General features: G+C 37.2%; 2 protein-coding genes and 1 pseudogene across 4 annotated transcripts; 1 reads left to right on the top strand and 2 right to left on the bottom strand.

Moving 5' to 3' along the window:
* Positions 1 to 9,302: 9,302 nt before the first annotated feature.
* Positions 9,303 to 13,829, bottom strand: LOC143304027 (venom serine protease Bi-VSP-like). Of its 3 annotated transcripts, none has more exons than XM_076626310.1 (11): positions 13,436 to 13,829; positions 13,000 to 13,051; positions 12,731 to 12,928; positions 12,367 to 12,462; positions 11,708 to 12,295; positions 11,400 to 11,495; positions 11,045 to 11,323; positions 10,701 to 10,969; positions 10,521 to 10,617; positions 10,254 to 10,358; positions 9,303 to 10,176 (listed from the first exon to the last, which is right to left on the bottom strand). In XM_076626310.1, exons 1-5 carry the CDS (start codon positions 13,454 to 13,456, stop codon positions 12,198 to 12,200), a joined length of 465 nt encoding a protein of 154 aa, XP_076482425.1. In that variant the 5' UTR covers positions 13,457 to 13,829; the 3' UTR covers positions 9,303 to 10,176; positions 10,254 to 10,358; positions 10,521 to 10,617; positions 10,701 to 10,969; positions 11,045 to 11,323; positions 11,400 to 11,495; positions 11,708 to 12,197. The 3 variants fall into 3 exon arrangements, with proteins under 3 accessions (XP_076482425.1, XP_076482426.1, XP_076482424.1); XM_076626311.1 differs by having other exon boundaries at positions 9,303 to 9,821; XM_076626309.1 differs by having other exon boundaries at positions 9,303 to 10,358.
* Positions 13,830 to 15,709: 1,880 nt separating this feature from the next.
* On the top strand, positions 15,710 to 21,840 carry LOC117160335 (omega-amidase NIT2-like). The gene is made up of 4 exons (XM_076626298.1): positions 15,710 to 15,921; positions 16,314 to 16,495; positions 16,578 to 16,739; positions 17,073 to 21,840. Exons 1-3 carry the CDS (start codon positions 15,817 to 15,819, stop codon positions 16,717 to 16,719), a joined length of 429 nt encoding a protein of 142 aa, XP_076482413.1. The 5' UTR covers positions 15,710 to 15,816; the 3' UTR covers positions 16,720 to 16,739; positions 17,073 to 21,840.
* A 4,682-nt stretch (positions 21,841 to 26,522) lies between these two features.
* LOC117160428 (U6atac minor spliceosomal RNA) lies at positions 26,523 to 26,606 on the bottom strand (annotated as a pseudogene).
* Positions 26,607 to 27,179: the final 573 nt, after the last annotated feature.

The following is a 27,179-nucleotide window of genomic DNA, read 5'->3' as shown; positions in this document are numbered from 1 at the left end:
ATGTTGCGGGGCTATCCAAAGGTTCCGGTGTCCTTTCATCTCCGACATATAGATATACATGTATATGTGACGAAATATACTAAAGCAATATTGACCCTTTGTCGCTGAAAGTATCAAACTACAAAACTTCCTTTCAAATTTTCAGAATAAGGAAATCAGGATCATGATAAATAATTGGAACATAATTAAAAATAATATATCTTCTCTATAAGATAATGAATACATTGGTTCATTTAATTTTTATGGATATTCAAACGCTTCTGTGAAATAAAACGTCAAGATTATAGAGTATAAAATTCATAGCTATGAAATAACTAAAACTCTGATGTATTATTAAAAATATACGTTAGGTTGTATGTAGTGATACATACAAAGATTACATGTACAAACCCATAATTAACACAATGCTACCGCAACCATTCTGCAATCTACCTTGCCCAAAACACTCTTCCAGTCACCTCCAAACTCTTCAATTCTCTCCACCTAACCACCCACAAACCATTCACAAACATGCAATTCTCGACAAAAGAAGAACTTATCGTCAGTTGTCCTTAACATCTCGTTCATTCATTTGGTCCCTATCCCCCTATTTCCTCCCACTGCGATGATCGCACTACATTTTTCCACGTCTCTATTCTATTCTCTGGATGATCTGAATTCTCGAGCAGTCGAGTGACGATTGATCTGTACAATTGATCGATTTCTTTTTACGACAGACATGCAAGAAATTTCGTGTTGGAGAGCGATGTTGCGAGTTCGAGTGCCTGGACCATCTGAAGAACGTTACCGGAACTGGTATAGTTTATGTCGTTGATGATAAGAATTCCTCCACGAGTCAGCAACAAGAGCTACTCTGGGTGATGAGCTTAATGGTGCTGTTGCGGCTATTTTAATTTTTCAACAAGGATCCAGATGGCGCCGTTGACGAAATTCTTTCATTATAAACGTCAACGATCAACATCAGCCATCAGGGAACGAAGAAGGTACGCTGTAACGTGTCTGAGTAATTATACCTCGAGGAGTACATACAGTTATGTAATGAAGGTTCGTATGTGAGTGTTTGTTTTCTTATTTCTTTTCCCTTTGTTTCATTTGAATGGATTTTTGTACTCAAAGAGCGAGGTAAGATTACGTCAGATACGTTTTTACATATGCTAAACAAATGGAAAATGATGATGATGAATCAATGACACGTAGAAAATTATAATCTATTATATTGCTGTTATCTAATGGTGTTGTAGTTGACTGTATGGTGGATGTATCTAATGGTGTTGTAGTTGACTGTATGTTGTTCAATATTGCTATGAAACTCTTCTGATTCATTGTCACTTATACGAAGGATGGAAGTATACGAAATTGATAAAATTATTAATAATATTTACGAAGAGAAAGTAAACTGTTGGATATATGACAAAATAATTCTATTTTAAATAAGAGACTGGTCAGCGTGGTTATTTTGTTTACAAAATCAAACGAATTTAATGAATGTAATGGTAAGGAAGTAACTATAAGTGGCTGTTAAACTATTTTTATGCTTGAAAAGTAATTTGCAAAGTAATGTAAAGCAGTACTACTGAGTTGTACATAACCTCTTTCAGAATTTGTTCTTAACCTCTTGCTTCATAACTTCCTTAATTATACTCTTCAAACTAATTGACTACTTCGATGTTGTTACGAACAGAAACTGATAAAATATTAATCTTAAATATAGATTGAAATGAAAGCTTGTCACGTAAATATATATATGTCGGAGATGAAATGAAAACCGGAGCCTTCCCTATGCAATTTTGAGGAAGCCTTTTAATGCTTTAGCCTAGATTTTATCATAACTGTAATTAAGTAATTGTCATCTGTAATTGTTTGACATTTGTGAAAAGCGAAAGTGGATTCGAGGTGACAACTGGTCGCTGAACGTAGCCACGGTCACGGGATAAACGTTTTGCTTGATGAAGACAGAAATTGCCTAGTATCGGCGTTTGGATCTTTCTCGATGTTTCCAAAGAGTATATAACAAACTTTTGACAGATATTGCCTAGCAACAACGATTGGAACCTTCTCGATGTTTCCAGCGAGAATATAACAAACAAATGCAGTCGTATTACGAAAAAGATTTTAATCAGATATTCATTCGTGTGATCGCCTTGGAAAGTGATACATCGAGTAATTTTTCCGAGTGATTCAGCAAACGTATTTTTGTGTTATAAAATTGTTTAAAGTTTTCCCGTTGACCGTGGATTCGTTTGAACTCCGGATCATTGTTTATAGCGTAAATTAAATTCAATATTTGTAAATTTATCAATCGTTAATTTTCATTATTCGTTAAATTAGTAAATCGTAAGATATATTATTCGTTTCTTTTATTGTTCGATAAAACTTATTATTCTTTAATCTAATTAATAATTTAATTTATCATTTGTTAATCAATCATATCATTTACAAAATTCATTATTCATAATATTTTGTAAAACCTTGTTTATTCGTGTAAATATATTCTCTGTTTTGAAAAACAATGGCTAATTCAAATGAAGAAACATTACGTGATTCAAATCTTAATGATACCCCGACATATATATATATATATGTACTACTTACTCAAACTATGGATCACATAACCTATACAAAAAAAAAAAAAATTATTGTACACTATAAAGCAAGAGGTTAGATCTTTAATCTGTTAAGAATTAAATTTTTTATTGTAACTGCGAAAATTATAAAAGTACCAAGCGAAGCAAGTACGGAATATATGCGGAATATGAATCGCTCAACGAACCAAAGAGCGGCTCAGTGACAAAATTAGTAAAGTAAAGACCACAAATATTACAACATTATATTCTACCACAAAATAATTCTCTATACAAAAAAGGTACACAACGAATCGATTTTTCACAACGATAAGAGTCAACAGAACCAATCAAGACCATGCGAGACTCTCATAAGACAACGATATCAGAGGGATCAAATCAGCGACTTCAATCTATGTTACAGAGTATAGTTATCAAGAAAAATTGCTCTTTTCATGAAAAGTATGGTAATGATACTCTTATAATACATTGTATATCTGGCAGTCGGATGTGCCCGTGGCCATCGGAAATGTAAAGACGACGCTTTTAGAAAGTGATAGCGCCATCGCGTTTTAAAAAGGCGTTAGGAGAAGGACGGTTTCGCTATCCAAGGCGAATCGAAAAGTGTGCGTGTTGCGAGAATCAGAGTTGATCGAGACGTCGAAGCATAGAGTCGTTAGAATTGAGTTGCGAGTGTTGTCGAGTGTTAGAGTTGCTAGTGAGAGAGAGAGAGAGGGAGAGAGTTACCAAATAGTTGTCAAGTTATTTGTTGTAAATACGAGCGTTGCATTTAGTTTTCCTGTTAATCAAACATCGTTTCTCTGTCTAACTAATATCTGTATTTTCAATCCATTATTAATATATTCCGATATTACAAGTGGGGGCTCGTCCGGGATTGAATAAGACAGAGAAACGATACGATTTAACGGAGCTATTTGTGCGGGAGTAGAAAAGAATAGAATAAAATGGCAAACGTTGAAGACGAACGATTGTCGGGTGAAGAGGATTTGACGCTGGAGGAGCTGAGGAGTAAGCTCGCACAGATGAATCTGCCTATATCCGGTGCGAGATCAGTGCTGGTTGCCAGGTTGAACAGAGCGTGCAAACCTGGTCGATCTACTCCTAAGGATTCGAAGCGTGGCGAAGAACCAACAAAGCGAGATCTAAGAAGCAAGCAGAGAGCCGAACGCAGTCAAGAGGGAGAGGAAGACCTCGAGAAGCTGAGGACGAAAGAGCTGAGAGCGCGTCTCGTTAGCTTGGGGTTGAAGGTAACGGGAAGAAAATCCGAACTACGCGCGCGGCTACAGGCGGCCCTAGAAGGAGACGATGTATCGTCGGAAGAAGAGAGCTCCGACGAAAGTGAAGGCGAAGACGATAAACAAGGCGCGCGAGAATACAGGAGAGGCACGCGAGCGGTGTATCAGGACCGCGATGAGTATCAGCAGAAGTATATGCGTCGGTTCGATGTTGAGTCTTAAAGACGTGGAAGACTCATTAGAGAAATTCAGCGGGGATGATCTGCTGAGTGTAAATCAGTGGGTGGAAGACTTCGAGGAAATGGCAGAAGTGTGGGATTGGTCAGACCCCCACATGGTGGCCTATGCTAAGAAATTACTCGCAGGCTCCGCTCAGGCCTTCGTACGATAAGAGCGATGCGCGAAGTTCTGGGCAAAGCTAAAAAAGGCGTTGAGGAATGAGTTTGAAAATGTAGCAAGCGACCAACAGATACATGGCGAGTTATCCCATAGAAAGAAGAAAGCAGATGAGAGTCTGCAACAATATATGTATCACATGTGCGGGATTGCAAAACAAGGAAGGGTTGATACGCAATCCTTGATAGACTACATTATGCAAGGCATTCCCGACGTGGTGGCGAACAAGACTGTGCTATACGGAGCCAGGAATATCGAGCAATTAAAAGAGCGTTTCAGGCGCTACGAAGCGATAAAAAGAGATATGGAGATGAGGACGAAATTTGAGGAGCCGAAGAGTAACAGGGTAAAGCCGGTGGCGAAGCTGTCCGAAACCGAGAGGAACAAGGAACTCGGTCGATCTGGAGATGCGAGGAAGGCGCGATGCTACAATTGCGGTGATGCGGAGCACGTGTGCGCGGTGTGTCCGAGCAAGTCGAGAGGACCTAAATGCTTCAAATGTAGGGAGTACGGACACATCAAGTACGCATCAAGTTGCGATAATTTGGGTGAGTCCTCAAAAAAAGTTTACAGCGTGTTTCGGTCGTTACAAACAAGGCGTGGTAAGGATGTTAAGATGGAAAATTTCGAATTGAGCGCGTTGATAGACACCGGTAGTGAGCTGACTCTAATGCGAGCAGATCAGCATGTGAAAATCGGAGCGCCCAGATTAAGTCAGGAAATCGTTGGATTTCGCGGTGTCGGTTCCGGAAGGAATTTTACGCTCGGGAAATTTTCGACGAACATTATTATAGACAATGAGTCGTACTGTATAACCATACACGTAGTTTCAGACACAGTGATGCAACATTCGCTTATTATTGGCGCAGACTTTTTGGACACTGTTGAAATAAGTATAAAAGGGGGAGAATCTTTTATTAGTATAATAAAGGACGAAAATCCCGATGAGTGTCCGGAAGTCCTCAAGATAGATGTAGAGACACAGGCGAGTGAGATAGATTTGTCACACGTTAAGGACATGCAACATAGGCTAAAAAGAGATTTGAAGAGAACCAAAGCATTGCTAAGAGACGCTCAAACGATGCTGGAGATATCGGAAGGTGACTCGACGGGTAAAGCAGCTTTACGACAGCTGAAGAACCAGTTAGAAGATGCAGAATGCGCTAGAGCAGTTGCAGTTAAAGCGAAACAGGCACTGGAGCAAGAACTGAATGAGACGCAGGCTTCGTTGCAGGAAGTACTGCGGCAACGTTCCGAAGCAGTAGATCGTATTAATGTAGCTAGTCGCGAACGAACTGAGCTACTGTCGCAATTGGAAGAAAATAAAGAAGAGTTAGCAGAAGTTTTGAAGAAGTATCGGGCAGCTGTGCAGCAAGTGTCGGAGGAACGGAGAATAGTGGCAAGACACGTGGTGATTGGTAAAGTGGACCACGAGATGGTGTCCTCGTCGGATTCTTGCGGCCAGCAGGAGGACTTAGCGAACATCACGAGGAGGAAGAATCTGGCTAAACAACAGCAACAGGATGTTGTTGATGATATTTCCGAATTTACTGAGAAGGATAGCGTTGCGGGTGTGAGGGTTGTTTCAAGTTTTCGGATAAACTCGAAGAGAGTGAATGCAAGGCGAACGAAAAGACAAGGGAAGTCGCACGCGCGGAATCCCTCCAATAATATCGATACGAAGATTCGATATACAGAGGATGTGGATGACGAGGACGACGATGGGATTGTCGAGGACACGATGAACGTGAAGACCTTCGAAAAAGAAGAGATCATAGTCTCGGTAGATGGTAAGTTGTTAACGTCTTCCATGTACGAACCGAGCCTACGAAAATGTCACGATGCTGCCACGACGATCAAAGCCCCTGACAAGAGTGAAATGGGTAAACAAAGAACGGAGAGGAAGATAGAGGAAGAGCGAAAGAGGAGCAGTAGCATCGAGGACGAACAGACCGCGGTGTTCCAAGAGGAACGAGATCAGCTGCGTGCGGACGCAAAGAGACGGATTGAGGAGATCCAAATCCGAAACAAGCGGGCGTATAACAGGAGACGCAAGAAGGCGACAGCATACAGGACGGGAGATCTAGTGGCAATCGAGAGGATGCAGAGGGGTCCCGGGCTAAAGCTGCATCCGAAGTTTCTTGGACCGTACCGGGTGATAAAAGTCCTGCGAAATGACCGATACATAGTGCAGCGAGAGGGGGAGCACGAAGGGCCATGTACAACTTCCACGGCAGCCGATCACATGAAATGGTGGAATGCTGACGATAGTGATGTAAGTGCGAGCGGCGATGATGAGCACATCTGAGGGCAGATGTGATTGTCAGGAAAGGCCGATTGTAATATCGTAGAATAGCTTTGATTGGAGATCGGCTGAAAATAGAAAAACCGTGTACGTCGTGTTTCTGTGGTTCGTTTACATTTAAGAGTGCCTACGTGACTAGAGGCACGTAGTTGGTAGTTCTTACATAGGTATGAGGGAAACAATAGACAACGTTAGAAGAAGGACGGTTTCGCTATCCAAGGCGAATCGAAAAGTGTGCGTGTTGCGAGAATCAGAGTTGATCGAGACGTCGAAGCATAGAGTCGTTAGAATTGAGTTGCGAGTGTTGTCGAGTGTTAGAGTTGCTAGTGAGAGAGAGAGAGAGAGAGAGAGAGAGTTACCAAATAGTTGTCAAGTTATTTGTTGTAAATACGAGCGTTGCATTTAGTTTTCCTGTTAATCAAACATCGTTTCTCTGTCTAACTAATATCTGTATTTTCAATCCATTATTAATAAATTATAATTAATCGGACAAAATTACACCTTTAATATATTCCGATATTACATTACCGTGATGTAATATTTATCATGCTTATTTTGTACGTAAAACGAATCGTTGGAATATTCCCGAAGCTAACGAAGCATTTCCCAAAAGTTAAACCGAAGAAATTAACGCGAATAGTTAAGTGAAATTTTTCCATTAACTTGCTGACCAACCGGCAAATAAAAAATCATAAAAATTGTTTCAATGTGTTGAGGTCACGCATAACTTCTTTTTTCATTGACGATTACCAAACAGGTAAAATTTCGAAATTGTACGAAGGCCACGTGACCAGATCGTATTGGAATTTGAAGTGCATGGAAAAAGACAACTCGAAGTACAAACCTTGAGCTGTACTACTCGAAGTACAAACGTGAACTAATGGATGCAGAAAAGCAATTAACGCCAAACATCCGAACAGCATCTTGGAGCCCGTCATTGTTCTGAAATAAAAGAAGTGACGAATTAAAAAGACGCAGGACTAATAATAATAAAGGAAACTTAGTTCGTATCATAAATTGAATTTACATCAGAAAAGAAGCACGATCAAGCGAAACAGATCGTAAAAATGACAAATATCATCGATATACGTTTCAGTGTAATTTCACTTTTGAAAATTATTTAGTTTAATACGATCGTATTCATCGCTCTGAAACTTTCATTGTGCTGCAATTTGTGCTGCGTCTTTTTAATTTCTCTATCTTTCTGTGTTTTCGGAAAAATTACTTGAAAGATTAAGAATTGCTTGCCTTATTTTATTTTCGATTAGTTAGGATTTGATTATTCCAGGTAAGGTTTATTATTTATAACAGGTTTTATCACTTGTTTATTATTTAGGAGTTTGTTATTTTAGGATTAGTACCTTTTAGGATTTCTTATCCTTCGAGTTTCTGTTTCAGATATCTAGGTCTATTTCAAGATGTTTTATTACATTAGGATTATTTATTCGATTAAGATAATTTAAGAGTTTCACAATGTACAAAGAAATAATCGCGTGAAATTTAGATTTATGCTTTAAACGTATTAAACACGCGGTAATTTCAATGTCTATAGCCTCGAACGTGTTCTGATTAGTTGTGTCATTGTCTGTGACATTGAAATCACAAAAATTGGGTTTTTTGGGTATTTCCTGTATCATCTGATTTGTACAGTACTATTTTAACGCAAGGACAGGAAAGTTATTATATATTTCCCGTCCATTATTTGAATCGTTGTGAAGTGTAACGAATTATATTCGATTCGAGGAGATGTTAATGAATTACCCATTTCATATGTAATTACATGGAAATAAAAATCATTGCAAAAATAATTGATCTAATGACAACGGAATTTCCAATATTTTTTTGTTTCGTCACGTCTTTTTCATAATATATCTTTTATAGGTACGTGATTTATTAATCGTTCGAATGGAAATAATTATTCGTATAATATTCAAATGATTCTAGCCATAAAATAAATTAAAACGATACCTGTAATGCAATCTGCGTATGACGTCAACCTCGATCTATGCTTATACAAGAAATTTTATCAATCAATAACTAGATATACAATAATCAAATATTATAAAATTTCCTGAAAACCTTTAGGTGTTAATATTAAGGTGTTAATATCTTTAATATTTGCAAGTTATTGTTTAGCGCTAATTAGTTAGAATGTAACAAGTGGTGTACCAGAATTGAGATAATTAAGCCACACGAACAATCTTATTTAGATCTTTTTAATTTTTTAATTCTCTTTTGCTCTAATACTTCGTAAAATTAATCTTCATTAGCTACTACACTTCATAGAATAACAAGAGATAATTTTTCTTATATAACGTTTCATTCATAAAATCTATCATTAAAGTATATCTTCATAAAAATATCATTCCATACTAACGGTATATTTGGTGTCATACGAGATAACAGTTACCAGTGATGACATATGTAACTTTATAAAGATATCTCGTTCTATTATATATTAAAAGAATGTACTCATTGCTGCTATATTTCAGATGAAAAAAAGGAGGCAATGATTTTACAGTAAAATCGTTCGTTTACAACTGATTCATTTACATTTCATGATAATACTGTGCATTCTGAATATGCTATGATTTGGTTTAAAATAATAAATAGTCCATTCTTGCATACTATTGCTCCAGCTTTACTTGTATTTTCGATATTGGTATAAATAGAAAGACAATTAATGTCGTTCGAGTCTATTTTCGGATCATTTATATTACGTTTAATCCATATAGTTATTATATGAGACATAGTATCGTAAAATTTGGAAGAATAAAACGTTCGTACAGGAAGTACATTTTATAAGAACTCCAACAAATCTGCGTATGCACCTAAAATACAAACTGATAGTGATTGTTCATAAGTTTATATACATTATCTAATGTCAATCGAAGGTATCAATTCTTTTTCTCCATAAGAGTACTTTTTCATTTATATGTGTTCAAAAATACATGTGTTCAACCGTGAAGCATATGTCACCTACAACGAAAAAGAGTTTTCCTATACTTAATATTTCCTTTATATACCTATGAAAGTCTATTCTTCGCGTAGTATGAAATTATGAATAAATCTGGAATATTGTTCAATCTGAAAAGAAAAATAACTTATTGATATCATTCATTGATACGAGATTCAGAATGTTTGTTTTGTCTTGCAGAAAAAGAAGGCAGCCCTTTCTTTTAATGTGAAATAGAAAGCGAAAATTTGAAAACAGATTTTTTGGAAATTTACTTGCAAATATCGTTTTCAATATCGTGATTTTCTTCCCAATGGTACTGTACTTTCAAATTTTCCAGTACCCCTCTAAAAACAAAAAGTCGAACCTCGTTATTATCAACGTAGGCATTACAAGGAAGAGAAGTATTAGAAAGCAGCTCCTTTTTATTATGGATTTCTTTATAATCATGTAAATAAGAAATTCCGGAAATTTTTTCCTCAAGAATTTAATTCTTGTGTTTTGATTGATAATTATTACACTACATACTAACTTTTCGCATACTGTTCGCGTCTAACAATTTCCTAATAATAACTACTTCAAAATTACATATGTTCTTGCACGAATTCAAAAGTACGTATGATACAATTACAATTGATTCTAAAATAATAATTATTTAAAGATATTAAGATACTAATTAAACGTTTCACTATATTTCAAAATCTGGAACAACAAATTTTTATTTATAAAAAATGAAACTGTGTTTATATATTCTTTGTCATGATGCTATTTCTTATTACCATGTCGACATTTTTTAAAATTCATTTTGTTATCTCTACGCAATATGAAAATTCATATACTGCTTAATATTTTTTACATATTATCCATCCACCGCATGATATCTCCTGAAAAATCAAAATATTAATGTTATATTATTACAATGCTTCTTAAATTTCAATTTTTGACAAATTTGAAATCCAATATATTTTGCACAATTATTATTTATCAAAAAATTCTAAGTTAGTAACTTTCTTTTCAAATGGCAAATAACATATACTTTGACTTACCTGTAAGTTTTTGTTCCTAATCATCATTTCCTCTTATAGAACATCATTATTGTTCTTATAATTACTACCAGTGTCATAGATATTGTAGTGGCTACAACTGAATTAATAGAAAATGATAAATAACTGTGTATAACAATAACACATAACTGTGTATAACAATGACACATAACTTTTACTTACATATCAGTCGATAAAGGATTACTGTGATATCCTGTTGATGTTTCTTAAGACACTTGATTAGGTGTGATACGGTATCATTCCTTATGGTATACTGTAGATAAGTATTTTAGAAAATAACAAGAATAAATCTAAATTATTCAGAGGTTCCAGTTTCGGCTTAGACATAAATACAGGACCATTTGCAAAGAAGAAAGGGTGCGTTTCTACAGCCTCGTTATAGTAACCATGAATACCAATCTCTGAATTACTGGTTACTAAACATAAATATCCTATAAAATTTAATATATTTCTTTAATTTTTAATACATACATGAGTTAGTAGTTCTAAATTATGAATCATCCTACCTGTGATATTACACTTTTCCTTATAATATCATCACTCATGTGAACAACATTAAGATCATGTAAACCATGTCATCCTATCTTACTGTGAAGATACTTAGTTATGTTATCTAACATTATAAAAATATCATCAAATTCAAGTCCTTTTATTCACATCACATGGCCATGACGATCTGGTTCTTCGTTATATAATGTTCTAAAATTTGTCGTACATATAGGATGTACAAACCGTGATATCAAGGTATCAGTTCTTCCTTCCCAAGGGACAGTTTCATTAAAATGCTGATAGAATTAAAAATTAATTATTAATATTCTAACAATCATATATGTTAAATACATTATAGTCAACGATATATACCTGAGCAAATGTAGGGGTGATTCCTTGATAATTATAAATGTCATCAGCCCACATCATTGTGCCACTTCTTTGTACTCCAGCCTCTAGATTAACAGCCTAAACAAACATACAAAATTTTATAGAAGCTGTACAAAATATAGTATATATGCGCAATATTGAAGCGTTCAAGGGGATATAAAGGTAATGTACATCACATACACGTGTACTCTCATGCAACAAAACACAATTAGATTTAATAGTATAAGCTCTTTTGTTCATCATAATAGATTGGAAATTTAAGTGTCTTACGAGGGTGAGTAAAAAGTTACCCGCTCTGTCGGTGTAGAATTTATTTTAGGCAATTGTCAAAAAAGACATACATCATTTTTTGACATAATCACTCAATTTCTGTATACACTTTGTCCATTTGCTGAAGGACCTTCGTATTTTCTCATTAAAAAATGTTTTGGGCTGAGCTGCGAACCACGAATGCATCGTCGTCTTCACCTTTTCATCAGCTTTTTCGGCATCCATCTCGCACAAACTTTTTAAAACCCAAATCTGTCGTGCACTATTGCATAAGCAGAGCCGTGGCTGATTTGCAAATGATTTGCCACATTATCCAGCGTCACTCGTCTATTCCATAGAGCATAAGTTCATGAGCACGTTCAATGTTGTCATCGTGGATGTGGACGGGCGTCCAGCTGTTTTTTCATAACACTTATGCGATCCTCTTTGAACTTTTGTGCCCATTCGAACACATTTCGTGACAAAACACTTTCTCCATAATGTGCATTAAATCTTTGATAAATATAGGCATCAAACATAACCTCCGACCACAAGAAACGAATCACAGCATTCGGCGTTCTTAATCACTGGCATTTGTACTTCCATTAATGCATTACGTCGTGGTCGTCCTACGAAGAAAATAAGAAAGATATTTAAGACTGGAACTGTTTAATTTTATTATAAAATTGATATCACTTACTATATCTTAATGCTCCCCATCCAGCAACAAGGGGGTTATAGCCGACGAAGTTGCTCTTTCGTAGGGGCTTTTTCGTACAAATGGGATATATGTACCCTGAAAAATAAAAAAATAAATGAAAATGCAGGAAACGAATGACCAAAAGTATGAGAAAGAATTGTACACGCTTTATGACACAATATATGTGTACAGTAAGAAATTTCAGGATATGATACTTCAGTAATACTCAATAGCATATATATATATATATATATATATATATATCGAGTAAGTCCTCAAATATATATATATATATATATTTGTATAATAAATATATATATATATATATATATATATATATATATATATATATTTGAGGACTTACTCGAAAATGGCACCTCCTCCATCAATCTAAGAATGGCAATATTATGATTGTGTATGTTTTCTATTCCATCCATATGTGCACAATGTGCTGCGGTCAAAACATGCCTAGTCGATATCAGGGAACCTCCGCACTTCCATAGTGGTTTGTCTGGGTTTCGGGGATTACGAAAACCTAATGCAGCGATCCATGGCCAAGCGCCTAAAATGCAATAGTCATAGTTGTGAATATACATAATTTTTTCTCACGTAACGAGTAACAACAATTATTACCTATTCGATATTCGATCATACAGCAGACGATAAGTACATACGTACAAATACTCTGAAATAGAGATTTGATAAAGACAGAAATTAAATTTTTATTCCAGTGGAATACAAATTATTAAATAATTCTATATAATTTCTATTTGAACTATACTGAACTATAAAGTTCAAACGTGTAATTTCTGCCCTAACAGTTTTTGATCTCTATCCATATTATTACTCCTATATCAATTTTTTATTTCAAGCAAAAAGATACTCTTCCTAACATGAAGTAAAAGAAAGAAATAATTCAAGTTAATAAGTAAAGTTACTACCGATAAAATCATAGCATTATTATTTGGTCTAATTGAAATGTACATTGATGTGCTGTTTAATGCCTTTAAAGTTCATTCTTTGCAGTAAATGGCTTATTATTAATCGGAAAGAAAGACATAAAACGTACCAAGTTCAGCTGGTTTACCATCGACCACCCTGGTATGAGAGACGTTGCTAAAACCACAGTATGGTGGTCGCAAAGCCTTATACTTATACACAGTTTTTATTAAAATTTCTCTCTTCTCTTTGTTTGGATCGTTCGGACAGCAAACGATCGTAACATTGCCCTGGTATCTGCACACTGATCGTCTATAAAAATCGGTGGCTGTACGGTACTGTATCTGCCATATTTCTTGCAGAGGTTTACATTTTCTGTAGTCAAGGCACCTGCCTTCTTGATTGTTCGGTGTGGTACATTCTGGATCAAACAATTTTAAAACATTTATACAGTTCAAAGATGCGTAAGAAAGCGACACCGATTACTCAACTTTCGAAGTAAAAAGCCGATCAAGTCCACCGGATTGCCCTACAGACACGTATTAATCCGTAAGAGTTAGTCATCATGTTGATAATAATTATCTAAAGAAACTCACGTGAAAGTATAAAATTTTAATTGATTAGATATTGTGTTAGCCATACTTAAGAAAGAAAATGAAAATGAATGAAATGAAAGAAAAGGACTACCTTCAACCTCATTTTTTAAATAAACACTTTGTCAGTTTTGCGGTAAATAAATTCTTAGGAATTCAGGACAGTTTTTAGTGAATCATTTTGTTTCGACCGTTCGCGGAGAGACGCGATCGCGAGATAGCACGTCAACGAGAGTTGTAAGTTCCCGTTACGATTAAATAATCGACGCCACGAACTGATCGATCCCTTTATTTCGATTATGATAATAAGGGTAGTTCAATGAAATTCCACAGAATTAACACAAATAAATTAATGTTTATTTCAACAACTTATTAACTAGAAAGATATAAATGGAACAAAAAAAATGTAACTGCGTTTTGGTTGATAAGTAATGCGCGACATAACAGATGTGTAGACGGTTCGACTTCTCGAAAAGTTCTGAACGCCTTTCGATTTTTTTCGTTTTTTCTGGAAGTCGCCCTGCTTAATGAACCATGCGCTTGCCACTACAATGTTTGTTTGCCGGGCAGACGCGACGATCCGTCTGCGACATTATAGTGCCGCGATCGATAGTTAAGAATATGACCTATGGTAAGCCGCATGGCGTAACATTCTCCCCCCGTTGAGAGGGTACCGATCAAACTAGCGAGGTGTGGTTGAAGTTCCCATCTTATTTCGTCTCGGTGGCTAGTTGTTCGGGTTTCTCGAGATCGGGTTGAATTGGCAGTGGGACAAGCCTTTTGACGCCCCGATCCAAAATGCTCTTTGCCGTCTGAACTGTAGCTGTCCGGATGACACCATCGGCGCCTGGATGAACCTTGATAACTCGGCCCAGAGGCCAATGCATGGAGGGAACGTTGTCCTCTCTGAGGATGACGATTGTGCCCTTTTGGATGCTGTGTCCACCCTTGCTCCATTTATTGCGGTTGGTTAGCTCGTTCAAATACTCCTTATGCCAGCGGTTCCAAAAATGTTGTTTAAGCTGTTGGATATGCTGCCATTTGGAGAGTCGGTTCGATGGAATGTCTCTGAAATCTCGATCACGTAAGCACATTAATGAATCGCCAATGAGGAAATGTCCGGGAGTGAGGGCTAGGAGATCATTTGGATCGGTGGAGATAGGAGTTAGCGGGCGGGAATTGAGGACTGCTTCTATTTCTATGATAAGAGTATTACGGTGTTAAGCTCATATGTTTCTGTTTCTCCACTCGCGCTGCGCCATAATATCCTTTGATATTTCCGATCCCCTGGTCGTACGAGGAATTGCCGATACATTTTCTCGATGTCGCCAGTGAGTACGTACTGATGAGCGCGGAATCTAATTAATATACAAAATAAATTGTGAATTGATTCGAGAATATAGGATTTCCCCATTTTCATGATTATCGTGATTATTGTATAAATATATTTTTTAACATACTAATAATTAGGTACTTATAAATTAGTATTATCAATTATTTTGCATTTATAATTCCGCCTCTAGTATAAGTGTTAATTGAAAACTAACTTTATGTTTCAAAAAGTACTAGCAAAGTCGTTGAGTAACAAGCCACTGATGCTAACACAAATAGCATTGTCGTAATTAAATATTTCTAAATATTCATTTTTCATTTTGAACCTGTAGAAACAATTTATTATATATACTATTCGCTAAGTAATTGCATATTTAATTAAGTCGAAATATAAAACTTAGTTATTTTGATAATTTAGAAAATAAAAAACTGACAAACATTTCAATTTAATTTATGGTTGGAACAAAAGACAGTTATTTTTCATTAATTGAAATATTGCAATGCAGAGTACTTTCCAAAATACGCCGAGAGTATTCCTGATGGTGAAACGAGCGTTGCTTTATCGAACGCAGCTAAAGAAAACAACATGTATGTAGTTGGTGGTACGATGCCTGAAATAGAGGGCGATAAATTGTACAATACCTGTACTATTTGGGGTCCCGATGGAACTTTGATAGCAAAACACCGAAAGGTAAGTAATATATTCCTTTATGGCTTTGAATTTGAAAATATTGGGGTGAAGAAAGTGACTCTATCTGGGAATAATTTAGGAATATACATATGTACATACGTATACTATAACCAATTCTATAATTTACGGTTTATAAAATACGTTATGATACGGGAAACGCCCATTTTTGTTGTAATGTGTTTGTTGCTGTATAAATTTTTCACATACGAAAATACTTATTTTTTCTCCTTCTTAAACATTATTAAATGATAAGAATTTTTAATAAAAGAAAGTGATAAAAACGCTGTCAGTTATTAAATAAAAAATAATTAAAGTTTAGGAGTTGGTAACTTTGATATTAAATTACAAAAGTTGCAGCAATAGAATTAGCGACTACATTTTTATGTTATTAGGTACATCTATTCGACATCGACATTCCTAATAAGATTACTTTTCGAGAGAGTGATTCACTCAGTCCTGGTAACTCCCTAACGACGTTCGATGTGAAGGGCTGCAAAATAGGTATTGGCATTTGCTATGATATTAGATTCGAGGAAATGGCACGCATTTATCGGAACTGTCACGTCGATTCGGGGTAATTTCACGTTCCGCAAGCAAGGTGAGAGATTCGTACTTCAATTTTGATTGTTATTAGAAAATTTATTAAACACTGACAGAGTAACGATACAGAATGGTCAAACAGCACAGAAAAGAATGTCCAGTACTGACTTGAGAGGTACCTTTTTATATCAAGGACTTGGTTCCTGTGGAGGGGTTATCGCTGGATGCCGGTCACATAGGGTTTCTATTACTGTTTAGTCGCTATTTTGCTGGCCAAGGTATGTGAGATATAATCATCCTTTCGCTGCGTTCTCACGACCACCGTGACAGAACAAAGGTACAGTAACTTAATCGATCAATACTTAACTAGCAAAAAATTAAATATCTTTCTTAAATATATTCTATATAAAATTAATATAATCTGTAACTCTGTATAAAAAGAAGCTTAATTTAAAAAACCAGTATATTTGCTGAAAATGAAACAAATAAAAGAATTAAAAGCACAATAAGAGGACTGTCCTCGCATATTCAGAAATGATGGAATGTGAACCGTGCAACTACGAAGTTAATTGGTATTCGGTGGCTTCATATTTCCTGCTTCTCTGGGTTAGGTTGCCAAATGCTGATATATCCAGCGGCATTCAATATGACCACTGGACCACTGCACTGGTCATTACTTCAGCGTTTCAGAGCGAATGCTAATCAATCATACGTTGCCTGCATATCACCGGCTCGTGTTCCTTAAGCAAGTTACGTCGCATGGGGACATACACAGTTGACCAATCCCTGGAGAAAGATTCTTTACGATTTGGAAACTCAAGAGAATATGGCAGTCGCCGATATCAAAAAAAAAAAAAAAAAAATTTCAACAAATAAATAATAAAAAAAAAAAGTCACCGATATCGGTAATTTACAGCTTAAAATTAAAAGCGAGAGATCCATGATGCAATTAATTTTTAGTCTCGTTAATTTATCGATTTAGCCATCTTCCTCTGTATTTGTTGAATTTATTAGTAAGCATTACTTATTACTTCGTATGTTTCTTTTTTCTATCAGATCTAAAAGTTGTTGAGGAAGTAAGGGCTCAGATACCTACATTTTCTCAGAGACGTACAGATTTGTACGACACTGTCTGTAAGAAGGAGTAACTCTGCACTAAAACAGAAAATGTTTTTTTATAATATTTCTACTACGATATCCTTTTTTTGTGAATTATTACTAATTTCTTATCATTTGTACTAAATGAATGACTCAATTAAGAAAACCAAAACGTTATAAATAATAATCTGTATATCTTGTGTATCAACATGTAATTGGATATTATAATAATATAGGAATGCTATAATAATATAGGATAATAATATAGGAGAATAATAATATAGAAAAGAATACATGCTTTTAAACACCTTTAATATCGATCACATAAATTGTTATAATTCACAATGATTACGCATACATAAAAGACCCCTTGATAGTAAAATTTACGATCAAAAGGCAATTACGTATCGTTTAACAACATTTAACTTATAACACCTTTTAAACATTTAGACAGATTAACACATAACACTTCTTATATATAAACATCAATTCGAAGTTATCAGCTTGGAGAAATTGGTCGATTAATACCTGTAGATTGTCTGTCTCGATGAAAGACTTAAAGAGAGCGAAAACATGATAATGCCGCTAATATAATATTCCTTCTTTCTTGTATCTGTCTGCCTCTCAGGTCGTTTTACTAATTACAATAAGTAATTTCGACTTCTTTGCGCTCTCTTTTAACGCATTCGAGACCGAAAGAAATTCATATCAGTCAGTAGGCAAGGGTATAATATACATATTTTATATATAACTTATGTAGTAATGTATATATCATGTTAATTTCATATTTTTTTCAATATAGAATTATTATATATATATATATAACTGTACATAATACATTATACAATAACATAGTATATAATTTTATACTTTAAAAATATGAGGCATACTATTTAAGATTGTCATCGATTTAATATCAAAGTATGAAAAGGATACCCTGGAGAAAGTAAAACACAGAATCATTCTAACTAAACATTCAGATCGTACCGACACCTAGGTATCGTCTTACAATTAAATCTCGGTCTCGAATGGATTAAAATGAAATACATACTTGCAGCTTCAACATCTTCAATATCGAGGAGATTCAAACTTTACAAATAAATGTAAATTGCGATGTAAAACAAAGCGATGTAAAAAGGGAAAAAGGAGGAAAGAAGGAACAGGGAAGCAAAGAGAAGAAACGAATTTTTCATTTTCTCTTGCCAGGAATATAAGATGCTAAGTAATCTTCCTAAGTAATCTCCTCCAGCTTTTTCTAGTTTGATCAATAATTATTAGTACATGTTAGGAAAACAAATAGAATTTTTGTTCTCAAGCGAGGTATAATTTAAATTTTGTATGTACACAAAAATGTTAAATATCTGTAATAAACATGGTATAATCAATTTTTTTACATAAAATTATATTGTATAGGCTATTGTTATTTAAACGTTTTAAATTGGATGAAGAAAAAAAATGACGCAAATAAAACGTAGGACATTTTAATTAAAGAGACTAATATAGAGATTTATCTACTTAACTGTGATTAAATCATCTCCACTTAACGCTCTACCTCTTCTATTAATTATGCTTCGTTAAACTATGATTACAGAGGATGGGTTTTTTGATAAAATGACATTCTGACAAATATATATAGATCGATATATATAGATATAGATAGACAAATATATAGATTCTTACAACAGTAGTTATGAATGAACAGTAGTTATTGTATCAATTCCGTTCTTCAGAAGCTTCATTTGTGAAAAGACAATTCGCCAGAATATGGATTCACTGTAGTTATAGCTATAGGACTTCAATCTAGTTGACAGACTTGCTTTACGTAGAGAATATCTGTCTCTTGCTCTACCTTATCGCGATTCTCTCCTCATCTTATACGCTTTGTCGAGCAAAGTAATATTGGCATATATCTCGGCTCTGGTTACAATCATTAGTTTCCGCCTAAACGGTTAGAATCACATAGCTCGCGCTCTACTCTCGTTTATTCAACATTCAGGCCATATGGTCGCATGCGACGAGTTTTATGTTAATTCCGACCGATTACAATACCTTTCTTTCGTTTACAAGGAACGACGAGACTGGCAGTTGCGTGATTTCCAATGCAAAAGCCGCGATATCTGCACGATAACCTAACCTCAACCGATTTTGTTGTACTATTCTTATGTGGACTTTGTTTGTACCACTTTCGTAACAAAAATAGAATACGTAGAACACAGCATTCCGTTATGCGATATTGTCGATTCCTAACATCCGAAAAATCAGAGATAATTTTTTCCCTACAGTTGTACATTTGTGTGAAAAATTACGAACGTAAAGTTGTTTGGTGCATGCACAGTCCTCCCCTCCCCTGCATTTGCGTGGACATGCTAGAAAGATTCACTTTTCCACGGTGAAACTGTATGTATTATAATTTCATTTTTACAAAGGTCGAACATCCTACTATGCATAAATTTAATATTAATATAAGCAGGTTTCGTGTTAAGTATTACATCTGACGTATAAGCACACGTGTGTACGAGCCTTGGTTTTAAATGTCTTATAGTAGACACCGAAAAGATTATTCAGTTGGATATCTGACTCAACATCAATATTTTACTAGGAGATAACATGTTAAGAACACGTTGGTGGATGGCATGGGAGATGATGAATGAAGACATACTTCTGTGAGATACATAAAATAGTAGACAGAACGTATTTTGGCGCTTGGGGACAGCAACAGCTTTTTTTTTTTTTTTTTTTATTTATTTGTTGGAATTACAATCAATTCTCGCGTTGAGAATTTTCAGTAATTTTTCTGGCGTGGCGCAGTGAAATGGCTGTTTATTTACAATAAGTTAATACTTATTATAGATAGGTATAATTTATAAGTATTATAAGTAAGTGCATATGCTTAATTTGGATAATTAAATGAATCTAACGTTTAGGTCTAGCGGGTAGTGCCTCTTCAGCCTGCGAATCTGGTCCGTCGTATCGAGTAGTCCAGTGATTAGGGGGTTTCGGTGTTTCTTGACTCTTTTGCTATATCTGTCGCTATATTTTGCTATTTCCTCTTTGACTGTAGGTATCTTGAGGTCGCGATGGATGGTTTCGTTGGTAACATACCAAGGTGCGTCTATTAAGGCTTTTAGCGTTTTCGATTGGAATCGTTGTAGTATTTCGATGTTGGGGTTACTTGGACAGCAACAGCTGGTGATACTGTCATACACCTCCATTTATAAACTTTCGAAAATCGATGTGACCTTCAAACTTTAGTGTATTCTGTTTCACAGCACAAAATGTTTCCGAAACGTACGTTTATTGTTACAATAAACTTGACTAGTGGCTCTGAAATACTATCCTTGAAAAAACAATGGGGAAATTGGAGCAAAAAAAAGAAGGAAATAAACAAAGACCTTGTTGGTTCGTAAAAATAAAATATGCTACTGGAAAAACTTTTTCCAACGGATTGAGATGCGACAAGCTTTAAAAGCTATGACGCGAATCGAGCGTTTGTCTATGTTTCGATCGTTCGCGGAGAGACGCGATCGCGAGATAGCACGTCAACGAGAGTTGTAAGTTCCCATTACGATTAAATAATCGACGCCACGAACTGATCGCTTCCCTTATTTCGATTAGGATAATAAGGGTAGTTCAATGAATTCCACAGAATTAACACAAATAAATTAACGTTTATTTTAAGAAATTATCAACTGGGAAGACATAAAGAGAACAACAAAAAGAAATGTAACTACGTAATGCGCGATATAAAATATGTGTTGACGGTTCGGCTTCTCGAAACGTTCTGCACGCCTTTCGATTTTTTCCGTTTTTTCTGGAAGGCGACCCCCACTACGTTCGGATCACGCCACATTCTTTTACGCCAGGTAAAATAACGGCCACGAATCGACGTTTCTGGAGGTCGCCCTGCTTAATGAACCATGGGCTTGCCACTACAATGTTTGTTTGTCGGCAGCCACGACAATCCGTCTGCGACAATATAGTGCCGCGACCGACAGTTAAGAATATGATCTATGGCAAGCCGCATGGCGTAACAGTCTACAAGAGCGCATTTTCGGTGGATATATATGTCGGAATGACATTGGGGATAGGGTTGTCGGTGTTTGAGGAGTCTTGATTGAAGGTAGCCATCGTTGCGGTGTAACGAAGATACGATTTATTGACACAGGTATGAATAACACAGGTTTGACAATCTACCACGGCGGTGAGACGTCCGCGACACCAGTGACATTAGTCTCCGGTTCAATAACGAATCCGCGGCCAACGGGATGACAGATGGGCGTTCTCGCTGAATCTAAGTCTGACTCGTAAAAATAATTGCTGAGCGTAAAGGCGTTACTCTTTGGTCGACGGGAGCGCGTAAAAGAATGCCCGTCCCGTCTCGATGATGCCACAGAGGAAAACTATAATGGGGTGTGTTTAAGGACACGAGATCATCGGATTCGTCGAGGAAAGCCTTCGTTTAGGAAGTAAGGGAAATTGACGTTGCTGCTAATTGGTCAATCTCCATATCGATGGTTAGAAAAAGATGCTAGCCGCCCTCGAGGGAAAGTTGCTAGTGGGAGACGCCGCTCGTTGAAAAATATGTCTCCCCTATCTTCCCGTAGTTGGGACAAAGACTGTTTGTCTGTTTGAAGGACTTTAGTTAACTAAACCTTAAGATTTATAACGGGCCCTCGGGCTAGCCGAACATGTACTGCGGAGACGCATCGACATCTGGCAATCATCTTACTCGAAGAATAGGGTCTGCGTGTGGCGAGCCACGGGACAGAAACCGTTGGAATGTTTACTGTCTCGTGTCGCCACGAATATTTCTTTTAAGGAGAGCTATAGAATTACTCCATACCTTTGTTAGGCAAAGCGTTCATCCCTTGACCGCGGCTACGTTGGGCGACAGACTGTCACCTCGAGCCAAAGCTCACCGTCACTAATCTCGAACAATTACAATCGGATTGAATAACTACAATAGTTTAGTTACAGTTATAGTAGACTTTAGATTGCAATGTTGCGGGGCTATCCAAAGGTTCCGGTGTCCTTTCATCTCCGACATATAGATATACATGTATATGTGACGAAATATACTAAAGCAATATTGACCCTTTGTCGCTGAAAGTATCAAACTACAAAACTTCCTTTCAAATTTTCAGAATAAGGAAATCAGGATCATGATAAATAATTGGAACATAATTAAAAATAATATATCTTCTCTATAAGATAATGAATACATTGGTTCATTTAATTTTTATGGATATTCAAACGCTTCTGTGAAATAAAACGTCAAGATTATAGAGTATAAAATTCATAGCTATGAAATAACTAAAACTCTGATGTATTATTAAAAATATACGTTAGGTTGTATGTAGTGATACATACAAAGATTACATGTACAAACCCATAATTAACACAATGCTACCGCAACCATTCTGCAATCTACCTTGCCCAAAACACTCTTCCAGTCACCTCCAAACTCTTCAATTCTCTCCACCTAACCACCCACAAACCATTCACAAACATGCAATTCTCGACAAAAGAAGAACTTATCGTCAGTTGTCCTTAACATCTCGTTCATTCATTTGGTCCCTATCCCCCTATTTCCTCCCACTGCGATGATCGCACTACATTTTTCCACGTCTCTATTCTATTCTCTGGATGATCTGAATTCTCGAGCAGTCGAGTAACGATTGATCTGTACAATTGATCGATTTCTTTTTACTACAAACATGCAAGAAATTCCGTGTTGGAGAGCGATGTTGCGAGTTCGAGTGCCTGGACCATCTGAAGAACGTTACCGGAACTGGTATAGTTTATGTCGTTGATGATAAGAATTCCTCCACGAGTCAGCAACAAGAGCTACTCTGGGTGATGAGCTTAATGGTGCTGTTGCGGCTATTTTAATTTTTCAACAAGGATCCAGATGGCGCCGTTGACGAAATTCTTTCATTATAAACGTCGATAAACGAAACAAAAAAGGAGAGTGATGAAGCATGTTTGGCTTACATGTACCGCATGCTCGAAATAGCCAGCCATGTGGACATAGAGGAGGAAGCAAAGGTGGAATACATAGTGGATGGAATAATAGACGACGAGAACAATAAGGCTATATTGTACGGTGCTACGTCAATCAAAGAGTTGAGGAAGAGGTTAGTGATGTACGAAGAGCAGAAGAGTCGCAGAGTAAAGTCGATTGTGAAGTCGGCTAAAACCCAGAAGAAAGGGAAGCCCAGTCAATCTGTAGATGCAATGAAGAAAAGAAGATGCTTCATTTACGGTAGTGAGGATCATCTAAGTGTTAAGTGTCCGGAGAGGGGAGAAGGTGTTAGGTGTTTCAAGTGCAGCGGATTTGGACATATTGCAGCGAGGTGTACGGCACAACCGAAAGAGACTTGCGTAGTGTCAAGATCCGAAAAGGGGAAGTATATGAAGGAAGTGGCGATAGATGATTGTAGGTTTGTGGCATTAGTGGATACGGGTAGTGATCTCACGTTCATTCGATCAGACGAGTATGCGAGGTTAGAGTCACCACCGCTAGGTAAATGCAAGCTTAAGTTCGACGGTCTTAGTTCCGCTGGCAATGAGACCTGGGGTGAATTCAACAAGGTAATGATGGTTGATGGTTATAAACTGCCAATCACTTTACACGTTGTTTCAAACAAAATATTGACGAAGCACGGCCTGTTGTTAGGCACTGATTTTCTGGATCAGGTAGAGTTACGGGTTAAACGAGGCGAAGTGACTTTCTTGCGGCTTGACGAACAGACTAACAAAGACGTGTCGGATGTGTTTAGAATTAACGTGGTAGAACAGACTGACGAAACAGACCTAACACACGTACAGGAACCGCATCATCGTGAAGCGATTCGCGATATCATTAGGGCGTATAGGCCGGAGAAAAAGCGGGACGTTGGGATAACGGCAAAAATTGTTTTAAAGAGTGACAAACCTGTGGTTCGAAGGCCGCGAAGACTGGCGCCTTCGGAGAAAAAAGAGGTGGACGAGTTGATGGAATTATGGACAAATGAAGGCATAATAAAGCCGTCCGCTCATAAAACCAAGGCCGTTGCAAACTTTCCCAAGCCAACATCGGTTAGAAAAGTCCAGAGTTTCTTGGGACTTACGGGATATTTTCGAAAATTCATTAGAGGTTACGCGAAGATTGCCAAACCCTTAACCGATCTGTTGAAAAAGGAGATAGACTTCAGGTTCGGGGATCGGGAATCAGAAGCCTTCGAAACCTTGAAAGCAGCGTTTACCAGCGGGCCTGTGTTAACACTTTATAGAATAGGCGCAGAGACCGAGTTGCATACGGACGCGTCCGCAGAGGGTTACGGAGCAATATTAATGCAACTAGATCTAAACGACGGTAAATTCCATCCGGTCTACTTTGCCAGCGGAAAAACAACTCCCGCGGAAGCGAAGTATACCAGCTACGAACTAGAGGTGCTAGCAATAGTAAAAGCGTTGAAAAGGTTCAGGGTATATCTGTTAGGCGTGCCGTTTACTATTGTTACGGATTGTCAAGCATTCGCCAGAACGATGAGAAAGAAAGACTTGTGTGTGCGTGTGGCTAGATGGGCCTTGTTACTAGGCGAGTTTATGTATCAGGTGTGTCATCGGCCGGGGAACAGTATGCAGCATGTAGATGCTCCGAGTAGGAATCCCCTGCCGAGCACTATGTATGTAACGGAGAGTGAAGACGGGCTGATTGCACGGTTGAGAAGGGCACAGAACAAGGACATTGAAGTCCGTAGGATTTTGGACGCCGCAACGTGCAGTCAGGCCGATGGGTATGTAATTAGAAACAATATTTTGTATAAGGAGTGTAAGGACGATGTGCTAATAGTAGTACCGAAGGCGATGCGGGCTCAAGTAGTCAGGCAAGCGCACGAGCGTGGGCATTTCGGGGTTACCAAAACAGAAGCTATGGTCAAGAAGGACTTCTGGTTCAAGGGGTTACGCGAAAAGGTCGAACACGTGGTATCCAACTGCCTTGACTGTATCCTAACCGAACGAAACATAGGTAAGCTAGAAGGGAACCTGCGAAATTACAAGAAAAGAAGAAAGCGTGCGAAGCAGTACCGAAGGAAGGACCCACGCACACCTCGATTTCATGAAACCTTGGGTCATAAACGCCGAAAATGACGCATCTGATGACAGCGAGATAGAAGGCAACATCTGAGGGCAGATGTTATTGCAGGATGGCCGATTGTAGTATCGTGGACGAAAAGCCTAAGAGATATCGGGCGAACCATGAACAATGTCGCGAGAGCCGAGGCGCCGTCGGGTCCATCAATGTATCATCGGTCTTTTCAAGTGCATAGTTTCGTAGAAAAGACCTACGTGACCCTGGCTACGAGCGTCTGTAGAACACGTGTGCCTAGCAAAAGACAATAGAATGCGACAACGAGCAGAGAGTTAGTCGAGAAGCAGAGTTTGCGGGTGGCGTTGCCGAGAGAGTGTTGATTGCATTTGGTGAAAGTCGAGTCGTTATCTAATTATTTAGTTGTGCTGTTTTCTGTACGTTTGGTGTGAATAGTTCAGGTTGGACAACAATCGTCTTTTTCTGTCCGATTAACATCTGTATCATCCATTCCTTGTAAATATATTATATCACGATATTACATTAATATATTCCGATATTACAGGCGGGGGCTCGTCCGGGATTGAATAAGACAGTCTTAAGACAATCATAAGAGTCAGTCTTAGAAAGTCACGCCTAGAGTTCGGAAGTAGATTGTAAAGTGTATTGATGTTAGAAAAAAAATAAAGTTTTCTTTTTTTATTTTTCACCTCAAATTCCTTTTTTATTTTGTTATTTTACGTGACACGCCCGTCGATACATTGTATATGATCCGGCGGGCAGATAAGACGGTCTGCCTGCGACACTGTAGGACCGCGAGCGACGGTTAGAAAATACAGCCTGTGGTAAGCATCGTGGCGTAACACCTACTTTCATGTCGATTATTGATAAAGATTATTCGCCAGTGATATCATTTATATGTGTTCCTCCCTTGTCTACGGGAATGTTAAACGTCTCTCCTATCATACTACAAAAAAAATTTTTTTTTTTTACGTGGAGGAAATCTTCATAGACACCTTACCACCCTGTGGGGACGGGCAGAAGGTAGTGCCGGCTAAAACCTCCACGAACGGGACAGTGTACCAGTGCGAGTTTTTATCGTCGGGCCACTGTGTGCTTAACACCAAGCACGTTTAAAAACCAAGTACTCCCAGAAAGTACATCCACAGCACACGCAAGGGAGGAGCTTGGCCGCTTGCCTGTTTGTATTATTCTAAGAGAAATTTTGGTTTTTCCGTCCCTTTTTAGATTGGAGTCCTTATGCCGAGGATTCGAGCTCGCCACGGGTCGTCTTCAGTTCTGGGCTTTAACGACCGTAGCTGGCTGTCTCGCCGAGGTTCTAGCTGATTGGAAAGTATTTGATTCTTAATGTGGCAATGTATATCATAGGAAGTATTCTAAGTAGCCTCATGAAGGAGATGTACTTTTTTCATAGCCCTCTCAAAATACAAGGGGTAAAGGCAAATAATTCCCTTAATTAAATCATTATTATTTAATCTATTATGAAGCTCTTAATAATATATTTTTGCTGCTATTATATTTCTTG

This window comes from Bombus vancouverensis, chromosome 18 (assembly GCF_051014615.1).
Source record: "Bombus vancouverensis nearcticus chromosome 18, iyBomVanc1_principal, whole genome shotgun sequence".
In the NCBI taxonomy this organism is placed as follows: Eukaryota; Metazoa; Arthropoda; class Insecta; order Hymenoptera; family Apidae; genus Bombus; species Bombus vancouverensis.
Note: the sequence above shows the minus strand (reverse complement) of the source record. Positions and strands in the feature narration are given on the sequence as shown.

Coding starts and splice junctions, on each gene's coding strand:
- LOC143304027 (XM_076626309.1), bottom strand. CDS start 13,456: ATGGTAAACCAGCTGAACTTG. Junction 13,052..13,435: donor TGGTAAACCAGCTGAACTTG/GTACGTTTTATG, acceptor TCTCTATTTCAG/AGTATTTGTACGTATGTACT. Junction 12,296..12,366: donor ATGGGGAGCATTAAGATATA/GTAAGTGATATC, acceptor TTTTCTTCGTAG/GACGACCACGACGTAATGCA.
- LOC117160335 (XM_076626298.1), top strand. CDS start 15,817: ATGTATGTAGTTGGTGGTACGATGCCTGAAATAGAGGGCGATAAATTG. Junction 15,922..16,313: donor TGATAGCAAAACACCGAAAG/GTAAGTAATATA, acceptor TTATGTTATTAG/GTACATCTATTCGACATCGA. Junction 16,496..16,577: donor AACTGTCACGTCGATTCGGG/GTAATTTCACGT, acceptor AAACACTGACAG/AGTAACGATACAGAATGGTC.